This window comes from Panicum hallii, chromosome 2 (genome assembly GCF_002211085.1).
Source record: "Panicum hallii strain FIL2 chromosome 2, PHallii_v3.1, whole genome shotgun sequence".
Lineage (NCBI taxonomy): Eukaryota > Viridiplantae > Streptophyta > Magnoliopsida > Poales > Poaceae > Panicum > Panicum hallii.
This window is the reverse complement of record NC_038043.1, coordinates 55,871,806-55,882,776: the sequence shown is the minus strand read 5'-3', so window position 1 is coordinate 55,882,776 and position 10,971 is coordinate 55,871,806. Positions and strand designations below refer to the sequence as shown.

Genomic DNA, 10,971 nt, shown 5'->3' with positions numbered 1-10,971 from the left:
TCATGTTACCACAAATGTATGAGCACGACAGCAGAATTAGTGAACTCGCCAGTGAATACTGTAGTATCGAAGATAGAGTTTCAACTAAAAGGGTGTTGGATGAGTCAATTGCAGAGAAATTTCTTCTGAATCCAATCCAGCTATAGTTCAATTTTGATCATAAGGTCACGTCTCAGGCTCATCTTCTTGGCAATTTCATAAACAAAACAGACACGCTGTGGAGAAAGAAAATTTGGCAGCCAATGATGATGGTGGATTCACATTCTACAAACAAGTCAAGAGGCAAGACGAACTGAAACTCAGTATTCAGAGCGACATTGCTGGCGCCTGCCTCGTTGCTTAAGTATTTGTTAGCTACCTACCTGCCTTTTCTTTTGTTCAATGTTTTTTGTCGTAATGTACTATTATTTATTCATCATTTTTAATATTTTATTAGGAGAAACTGATTATTTGTTCCTCTTGTATATGTATCTGTTTGCGGTCGTTGAAATATTTTGGGTTAGCTTTACAAAAATATTTTAAATATCATCTAGAAACATGGTCAAGTGCGGTCTTGTTTGAAGATCTTATCGTAAGAAGTACAATGGTGCAATCAGAATTTAATTTGAATGCACAGTTCAAGATTTATAGATTCTTTTTTTAGTTTGAACCCTATTGCATGTGGGTAATTGTCATCAATTTGTTCTTATCTGCATGCATGCTTATGTTATTCTTATTTTCTTCTCACGAGAGTAATTATACTTTAGTTAGTAAGGTCGGTCTCAACGATAGTTTCATAACGAGTTTCATAGGTATTTAATTTGATGCTACATCAGTAAATTTGCTGACGTGATAGGATTATTATAAGGTGATGAGAGGAGGAGTTTCATTAGATGAGAGAGAAGTTTCATCCACATGATACTTATCCGGCTTGGTTACCGACTTTTCAGTCTTGGTAGAAGTGCAATGAAATTACGCACTGACACTAGCCTAAGTCTATGCAGTTGATTAATCAGATAAACCGTGCGCCTAGTTTGTTGGGTTGACGGCCTATTTAATATGCGTGAAAAATGCGCTCTCCAGCGCCTCTCTTTTCATTGATTTTTATCATTTTATTTTTCAATTATATTTAATTAGTTGCCTTTTTCAACAAAATAGAAAAATGGCTTATGTCACCTGACGAATGGGAAACTCTTAATAATCTCTCATGGACTGGGCTAGCTTAACACCCAACCATCAGGTGACATTTAACCTTCCTGCACTGCAGATCTTCTAAGGATAATATTACAAAAACTTTCTGTGCAAACCATGGAAAGAAAACGCTCTGAGCTTTTCTATCCATTGACAACGAGTTGGTGCTAATGGAATGCGCGATACATGCCCCACAGGCCACAGCGATAAACTGAGTTGGCCGGCAACGGCTAGCCAGGGCGAAAATGCGATAAACTGTCATGCCGCACGCCCCGCACCGTTAGCTCCTCCAAGCGCACGGAGCCACTTCCGCCGGTCGTCCGGCGGCGTGAACCCGGGCTCGCGGTCCAGCCGCACCGGTCGCACCAGCTTTGGCTCCAACGCGTCGGCGCGCCATGCATGATCCCTTGGACCCTTGCACAGTTGCATGCTGTCCGCGCTGCGGCGTTGAACGGCACGACGACCCGACCATCTGGGTGAGCAGCTCCACGACCAGCAGCACGCCCTGCACCTCGCGGTCGATGCCCATGCCGGCGTTCAACCGCGCCGTCGCACCACGTGGGTCTCGTCGCCTGCAAGCTGGCAACATGCCAAGCTCGGCCTCGCTGTCACTGGGAACTTGTTCGCGGGCTTTGGCACGGATGAACACGGCCAGACCACGGCAAACAACAATCCTGCAGAATTTATCGCCACTGGCACACACCGAAGCTGTTCAGGGCTGAGATGGAAGCGAGAAGAGCGTGGTCACACGCCACACATTCACGTATGGCAACACCAAAAAAATAAAAAATTGCACGTTCAGTATCCAGAAGACACAGAACCAGCTATCTAATTCTCATGTCATTCAGTATGGAATTTCTGTAGCCAGCTACCCCACCTCAACATGACAAGATTATGCCAAAAGAGCACAAACACATATTATGACCTATTCCCCTGCTCAATTCATACTCCGAAAACCAGGCATAGTCTCAACTTGAATTACAATAGAACATAAAAACCAAGATATTATCCCTATCAATTGAATGGTGATAATCAAGACAAAAAACAAATACTTACTTTATCTTCACGCAAGCTGATCGATCAAGAGTAGTCAAGCAGATTGGCCAGAGGTAGAAATTCATGTGATTAATCATTCTGCTGCTAATTGCACTGACACTGGACAAAAACATGGCAACATAGCATGCATTTCGCAAATAGACAAATCATGTCATGCAAGAAATCAACTGAGGGAGGTAGAACGCAATCAATCGATGGTAGCACAGCCCATAGGGCAACGAAAAAATATCTAGACCAATTCTACAAGATTAATCAGAAAATGGTAGTAAGATCAGGATGCGGATATTCATTCACTTCAGCCTTCAGGCAAGCAGTTCAAAACTTCCACCACACGCTCGATTCTGTTCTCCTTCAACAGGACGAGATAAAAATATATACTAAGGGTGTGTTCGTTTCCTACTCTCTAAATTTTAGACCCATCACATCAAAGAGAATCTTGTCATTTAGAAATATTAAATAAAATCTAATTACAAAACATTTTGCACAGATGAATGCTAATTCGCGAGACAAATTTAATGAGCCTAATTAATCCATAATTTGCCACAGTGATGCTACAGTAATCATCCGCTAATCATGGGCTAATATACCTCATTAGATTCGTCTCGCGAATTAGCCCTGAGGTTCTGCAATTAGTTTTGTAATTAGACTTTATTTAATACTTCTAAATGACAAGATTCTCTTTGATGTGACCTCTCTAAACTTTAGACCCCAGGAAACGAACACACCCTAAGTGGTAGACCGAGTTGATCTGAACCTATATATATATATGAGATAACCACGAAGCTACATAAGAAAAGAAAGGAACGCTAAAAGTGTGTTCGTTTCCTTCCCTCTAAAGTTTAGACCCATCACGTCAAAGAGAATCTTACTATTTAGAAGTATTAAATAAAATCTGTTTATAAAACTTTTTGCACAGATGGGTGCTAATTCGCGAGACAAATTTAATGAGCCTAATTAATCCATAATTTGCCACAGTGATGCTACAGTAATCATCCGCTAATCATGGACTAATATACCTCATTAGATTCGTCTCGCGAATTAGCCCTGGGGTTCTGCAATTAGTTTTGTAATTAGACTTTATTTAATACTTCTAAATGACAAGATTCTCTTTGATGTGACACCTCTAAACTTTAGACCGTAGGAAACGAACACACCTGACACCTCGCTAGGCCGGCAGATCAGTGACATGCTAGAGCATCTAAACCAAGTCAGTGCCACCATAAAGCTACAGGCAGGCACAGATCAACCTTCCTATTGTTCATGGGGTTAACCAGAAGTCATAAGCACATTAGTGTAAGTCATCCCAACCCAGTCACTTCATGCAGGAAAGGTTGAGCAATTAATTATAACTGAAAAACACATGCCATGTAGTATTTCGGAAACACCGAAACAGAGAATCATAATTGAGCAGTTCAAGACTAATATAGTAAGTAGAACGCGATCAAGCAATGGTAGTAGAACAAAGTTTGGACAGAGATTCAGCGATTTTGTCATGAGATCTCGACTCTTTCTCCGTTACTTGGGCACGACATAACGTCACCAGGTAAGAAATTCCAGGCAAATCGTGATATGATTCATCACTTCAGGCAAGCAGTTTAAGCCCTCCAGCCTCTGCCGCGTACTTGGCGAGCTCGGCGGCGAGCTCTGCCTTCGCCGCGGCAGCCTCCATCTCGTACCGCTCCTCGTCCTCGCGCAGCAAATCGAGGCACAGCCACCCCAAGACCCTCTCCGCGCCGCCCGCGAGGCTCGTGCCTCCGTACCCCCCGCGAGGCCCCTGCCTACTCCGCGCGCGCTTGCGAGGCCCGCGTTCCGCCCGCGAGGCTGCGCCGCACAGCTGCCCCGCGCGCCGCGCCGTAGAGAGGCGGGGAGGTGGCGCCGCGGAAGGGAAGGGAGGGGAGGGGAGGGGAGGAGTCGTCGGTGATAGGGGAGGGAAGGAGAGGTGGAGAGGAGGAAAGGGGAGGAGGGGATTCGGCGGCAGCAGAGGAGGGGAGCAGGGGCCGTGGCGAGCTGGTGTGGCAGAAGGGAGCAGCGACGTGGGCGTGGAGCAGGGGCGGCAGTTCGGGCTATCGAGAGAGACGGAGGAGGGAGCGGATGAGAAGAAAAGAATGTCGCAGTATTTTGGCCTATAAATTTTAAAAAATATACTGAAGGGGTAACTGGTGGTTTGTTTTGAAGAGCTAAAATTATAATAGCACGATAATAGTATAGATCCAATTAACCCTATATATATTTGGTGTGCGCGGGTGCGGCGAAACTTGGTTTGAAATTCTCAAAGTTTGGAAAAATCATAGAAAACATTTTAGGTTACGGATTTGGTAATAACACGCAACGGCCCTTCAGAAGGTGGCTAGGGTTTTTATTATACGAGATGATGCAGGAATTCTCATTAAGACCGGTGCAGGAAGCTGTTCTCATCTGCTTGATGCTTTTCACGCTGAACCTTTGGTTTTGTTTGGAGAGTGTTCGGACGTCAGGATAGATAGGGATGAACAAGGTGATCGTTGAAACTGACTCCATACTTGCAAAATCAGCTCTAAAGTCAAACACGTTTGCTCTTACGCCAACCGGAGGGACTGTGTACATAACTAAAAACTTAATAGATTTGTATTTCAGCTCGGTTCTTGTTGCTTTTTGCCCTGGGAACTATAATAAAATAGGGCACGCTATGGCAGCACTTGTAAGTGTCCTCACGGTACCGATCTCAGTTGGAAGGGTATGTTGGAAGGCATTGAGAATCTGGTGATCGGTCATCCCACTGAGTCTCTCGTTTCTGGAATGAAAATTCTTAAAAAAACGCGCGATGGGTGGACAATCTCCGAGCACCTGAGTTGTATAGTCCCGCTTGAATTATTTTCAATTTTCAACTGCAAAACGACAAAGTAAACTTGAACTAAACAAAATCGAAACCAAAACCAAAGTATCTCCCCTTTTTTCCATCATGACGTGGTGCTTGCAGAGGTGAATCAATTTACGATGAAGCAACACATCTAGACTTTTGTTAGTCTAAAAGACCACGACTGATCATCGCAGATAAAGAATGAAAAAATAGCATGTTGTAATAAAATAACTTTTTTAATAAAAAATTTCTGATTTTCTAGGTCTCGTGAATAAATGAATGGAACATAACAGGTCAACTTGGTCTTTCATAATAAAGAGGTGATAGAACTACTATGATAAGGTTTCTTTAACCTTTTCAATACCAATATTTAGTTACTGATTTACACAATTAACTACCTCCAAAACGACACAGCCAATTGCATGTTCTGATGCACTCGATTTGTCACGTGCACCCGCACACCCAGTCCAATTGCATTCGTTGGATTTACCATGGAAGGTAGATGCACTACTGTGATCATGATGCACATTTTGCATCTTAGCCTCTATCTTCTCAATATTTTGAGTGCAATAAAAGTAACACACAGTAGCTTCACCTGGACAGTCCAAGATGCATCTAATGGGTGCAACTGCCCCGGTGCACGGGAGCACCGTAAGGCCTGGAGACTAAAGAGCATCGGAGCCTTCCCCTACACGACTCAAAAGGCGGCAGCTCCACCCTGCAAGGTTGGCCGTCGGCACGCGGCACACGCCCGTCGCCTGGGCCGAGTCGAGTGTCCCAGCTCGCAAGGCAAACACCCTGAGGACTAATAACGGTGTTATGTAATAATACGTTATCCTGAGACGGTTAAACAAACAATGCAACTGTTGTCATTAGTAGTACCATATCCGCTAAGTTGTGGAAGGAAAAAAATATTATAAGTAGTATGACAACAACATGTACGATGAGTAAACGGTCTTATAGTCTTTAATTTTAGCCTATAAGATGGTTATTTTGCGAAGCAACAATCTTATTCCCTTTCTTCCTTTTCTCTTCTCCGCATCATCAAAAATCCTATACGAATCTATATGAAATAATCTATGAGACCACTGACGTGGAGTAGTTTCCTAAATGGCTATCCTTTAATTACCCACCCAAAGACCAAACAAACCATGCATTGATTAACACTTTGTGATTATCCTGGACTTGATGCAGCGCCTGCATGGCTGCATGTTTGCGCTTGCGCCAGGTCGGCGCGGCGTCTTCTCCGGGCCGAGTCGGCAAGTCTCACAAGGCAACGGCCCCGCGACCCACCACGAGCCGCTTTTATTACCCACTAACCCACCCAAAGTCCGAAACCCAACCCGGACCAAACAAAACCAAACACCACCTCCTCTTCCTCCTCCGTCGCGTCATCGCCATAGTTTCATCCTCGCCCCAAATTCCCCCAAATCGATCTCCCTCCGCACCCCGAATCCCCACGCCACCGCGCCGGAATCCGGCGCGCCCCGCCCCGATCCGTCCGATCCGTGCCGAATCGCCGCCGCTCGGGGCGGAACCCTAGCCTGATCTTGACCCCCCGCCGATGGGCGCCGGCCGTGTCTGCCGCGGCGGCCCGTCCTCCTCCCCCGCCGGGGCCGCCGCGGGGCGGCCGTTCCCGCCGCTCGCCGCCTCCTCGTCCTCCGCCTCCCCTTCCTCGGCCCCCTCCGAGACGGCGTCCACGTCGGTCACCAAGACCGTCAACGGGTCGCACCAGTTCAAGATCGCCGGCTACTCCCTCTCCAAGGGGATCGGGGTGGGGAAGTACATCGCCTCCGAGTCCTTCTCCGTGGGGGGATTCGACTGGGCGATCTACTTCTACCCCGACGGGAAGAGCGCGGAGGACGGCGCCGCCTACGTCTCGCTCTTCATAGCCCTCGCCAGCGAGGGCACGGATGTGCGCGCGCTCTTCGAGCTCACGCTCGTCGACCAGAGCGGCAAGGGGCAGGACAAGGTGCACACCCACTTTGGGAGGTCGCTCGAGAGCGGCCCGTACACCCTCAAGTACCGCGGAAGCATGTGGTGAGTCTTCCGAAGCCTGTGCATTTGTTAGATGGGTTTGCATGTCTTAGATGGCTGTGCATGCGGCATAGTTTTGTGTTGCCTGCGGATTTTGCTAATTTGATTATTCTCTTTAGTAGGAACTGCTATTCGCACTGTAAGATGCATGATATGTTGGTGAAACTTAGTTCTGTGTTGGAAATTTTAGAGATGCTGATGTACGTGGTAGGCTGGTAGCCCTTCTAAGTTTATCAATTAATTTGTGTTTATAGGTACTAGTGTCTGGTAGACCTTCTATGTACTAGGTTTATCACTCAATTTGTATTTAACGCACGTCCTTAGGTAAATTATTCTTATTTTTAATGCCTCAAAGTTCAATTTGAAATCTAACTCTTCCAGATTCATGGAGTTCTGTCACCATATGCATGATTTTTCTCTGCAAATTTGGCAATTATGTGTTATATTACCATAGTCTGATGGGGTTGTATCTGTCATGAAGGGGTTGCTTTACCATCATGTTGTCATTGTTAACATGCAATTTTGATGTTACTGGTGCTAATGTGCACTTATCATAATGTCTGTATATCAGAATATGAGGGCTACTGAGTGAACATTTTGTTAGATGAGATTGTTTTGCATTAGTAGTTATGCGGTTCCGTGTTTCTTAAATTGCTTGCCCCTTCTGTCCTTATATCTGGCACTCATCGTTGTAATATTGCTTTATTGATGAGATATAAGTTAGTGCTAGTGGGCTACATATATTAGGCGATGATCAATTGAGACAGCACAGTAGGCATTACTTTTATTTTCAGTTTTTGATGTACGTGTTGATCATTGGTCTCATGGTGGTTCCCTTATTGCTCATTATTTCATCCGTTATCCTATTGAACTGGCTGTGTGGTTGTTTTGTGGCTTCTTTTCTGGATTATTCTTTCTGTTCACTAGTCATTGGAAATAACTTATCTTTCTGTGCATGCAGGGGCTACAAGCGTTTCTTCAAACGGTCTGCCCTGGAAACATCAGACTATCTTAAAGATGATTGCCTCTTAGTGAACTGCACTGTTGGTGTTGTGCAATCACATACTGAAGGACCAAAGATATACACAATACCTGTACCGCCATCCAACATGGCTCAACATATTGGTCAGCTACTGGCAAGTGGAAAGAGAACTGACATTACATTCGAAGTTGATGGCGAGATGTTTCCTGCGCACAAGGTTGTTCTTTCAGCCCGGTCTCCAGTTTTTAGGGCACAACTTTTTGGTCCTATGAAGGATAAGAATATGAAGTGCATTAAGATTGAAGACATGGAGGCTCCAGTATTCAAGGTACCCCCCCCCCCGCCTCCCTGTTTCACTTTGTTACATCTTTTTGTGCCACCCATTCTCTTCTGTTTTATTGCTGTCATGTCTCAATGCCATCCCTCCATGCTATTATCATTGCATGATATTTGGTTAAAAAAATGCATGCACATTGCTATTAACAGCATATATAATATAAACAACAAGAACATAGACATGGTTTAACTATGCCCAACTTGTAAAATTCTTAAATCAGTACTCAAGCAATCAAAGGTTTTCCTTGTATTGCCTTTAGAATGTCTGAGGAAGGAAATAAAGCAGAACACGCCGTTGATGTTCTGTTTGATGGTTACTTACTTATGTTGCATGGTGTGCACCATTTTTAGGATATTTCAGTGATGTAATATATGCTACCGGCAAGCATTTCTCAGTTTCACTTAATATCTATAGGGAAGGGTTCAAGTTCATCTAGTGTTACTTGTTCCATTGTATGATACATTGTTACTAGGTCCGTTGTATGTCCACTTAGCTTAACAGTCCCTTTGTTCCGCAGAAGCATGTTGTACTGGTTTTCCTTGCTGTCAACATCTCGCGACTTATTCAATCTAAACACATCAAATATTGCAGGCTTTGCTCCATTTCATGTATTGGGATGAGTTGCCAGATATTGAAGAACTTACTGGTGTAAATACAACTTGGGTGTCCACCTTGATGGCTCAGCATTTGCTTGCTGCTGCAGACCGCTATGCATTGGAGAGATTAAAGTTGCTCTGTGAACTTAAGCTGTGTGAAGATGTTGCCATAAACACAGTTGCAAACACTTTGGCGCTGGCTGAACAGCACCACTGTTATCAGCTAAAAACTGTTTGCTTGAAATTCGTGGCTCTGCCTGAGAATTTGAAAGGTAAGTAACAAATTTTTAAATCTTGACTTGATTTTATATGATTTCTCATGGAAGCTGTTAGCTCTAGAAGCTGTCTTACATGCTAAATCGTTTTATGAGTGTATCAATAGTCATCCTTACTCTGTAAGATCACATTCATAAGATGCGTTGGAAAACTAAGCAGTAGCTATAGATTGCTTTGTGCCTGTTTGGCTGCTGCGCTGCTGCAGCTTCTGAGCCATGTGCCACTGAAATTGGGCCCTAGGGTAGCATGTTGTAGCTATTTGCAGCTGGATAGTTACTAATCATATCATCTGTCACATGTGATGCTTGCTGCAAAATAAATGGAGAGGGCTCTCCATTAGTCTTAAATGGAGAGCCCATAGAACTTACGTAAAATGGCAAATCTAATCCCACTGTATTTCTAAAGGAAAGTTTGTTTATTTTCAATCCTAGATTAAGAAAATTAACTTTGTACTCCACGGAAGTTAAAGAAAATGTAACTTTGCAGTCTATGAATATTAGAAAATGTAACTCTGTGATCCATGCATGTATTAAGAAAAAGTATCTTTGTACTCCGTGAAAGTTAATAAAAGGTAACGTCGTAGTCCATGAATGTTAGAAAAAGTTGATAATAATTAGAACTGTTTGGCCTGGATATGTTGCCATGCCATTTTTCAAAAGTCAAAATTGTAGTGCACTTTGTTGCTGTGAAGTGCGAACGCAGTAATGGCATCATGGACTGTTTACTGGCATATCACTTTTATGGTGACCATTAATAGATGCTTTATTTCATATATCAACATCTGATTAACCATGTTTTTTTGTTGCAGCTGTCATGCAAACCGATGGGTTTGATTATTTGCAGCAAAGCTGCCCGTCCCTTCTGACCGAGCTTCTTGAGTATGTGGCCAAGGTAGGAGAGCACTCTGTCACTCCCTGCTTGTATTCAACTGAAGTCCTTGATGGCGGTGATGCCAATGGAAGACGTGTGAAACCAAGAATTTAACGGCTGCCCAGATGAGCCTAGAAGAGGAGATCCTTGTGTCTTTTTTATTGTAAAGTGTTTTCCTGTATCGGTGCTTTTGTGGTGCCATATCATGAATGTTGTAGCGTGTGTTTGTGTGTGTTGCGACTTCCATCCCTCTCTTCCTAGCCACTGTGGAGCGAGTTATGGCTAATATATATCCTACTGACTAGTGTACTTCAATTGCATTGCTGCAAAGCATGGTTCCTTTGCAGCTTGTGGTCATAAGTGCAAACAGGTGGCACGGCAAAGATGGTTTTGCGCAAGGTTTGATGAAGTGGGGATGACGGCGCAGAATGTTCTTTTCATCAAGTATTCACCTTGTGCTAGGCCAGATTTGTCGATTCGTAGTCATCTGTATTTGACTCTATTTGACTGTATCCAATTGAAATGATGAAATGCAATGAAATGTATCTGTGGAGTCATGCTTGGACTTTCACTTGCATACTCTGAACTTCTTTGGTCCTTTCACCTGTGCAGCTGTGCTAGTCCGATATCTGAGTAGTAGCTGTGTGCGATATTCATGTGATCTGTGTGTAAATTAGATGATGAATCAACAGGTGGCAAAAACACTGGCATCCCTGGCACGTTACTTCGTTGCAGCGGAACACTTTCGTGGTTTCCTGTCGTTAAGCTTGTCATTCTTTTCTAGTAAAAATTAGCTTCTGGGTACTTTTTT

At 44.0% G+C, this 10,971-nt stretch overlaps 1 protein-coding gene across 1 annotated transcript; it reads left to right on the top strand.

Annotated features, from left to right (window-relative positions):
• Window positions 1-6,385: 6,385 nt before the first annotated feature.
• LOC112880260 (BTB/POZ and MATH domain-containing protein 1-like) lies at window positions 6,386-10,746 on the top strand. The gene is made up of 4 exons (XM_025944788.1): window positions 6,386-7,102; window positions 8,061-8,409; window positions 9,010-9,286; window positions 10,099-10,746. The coding sequence occupies exons 1-4, from the start codon at window positions 6,627-6,629 to the stop codon at window positions 10,272-10,274; spliced, it is 1,278 nt and encodes a 425-aa protein (XP_025800573.1). The 5' UTR covers window positions 6,386-6,626; the 3' UTR covers window positions 10,275-10,746.
• The last annotated feature ends 225 nt before the right edge of the window (window positions 10,747-10,971 follow it).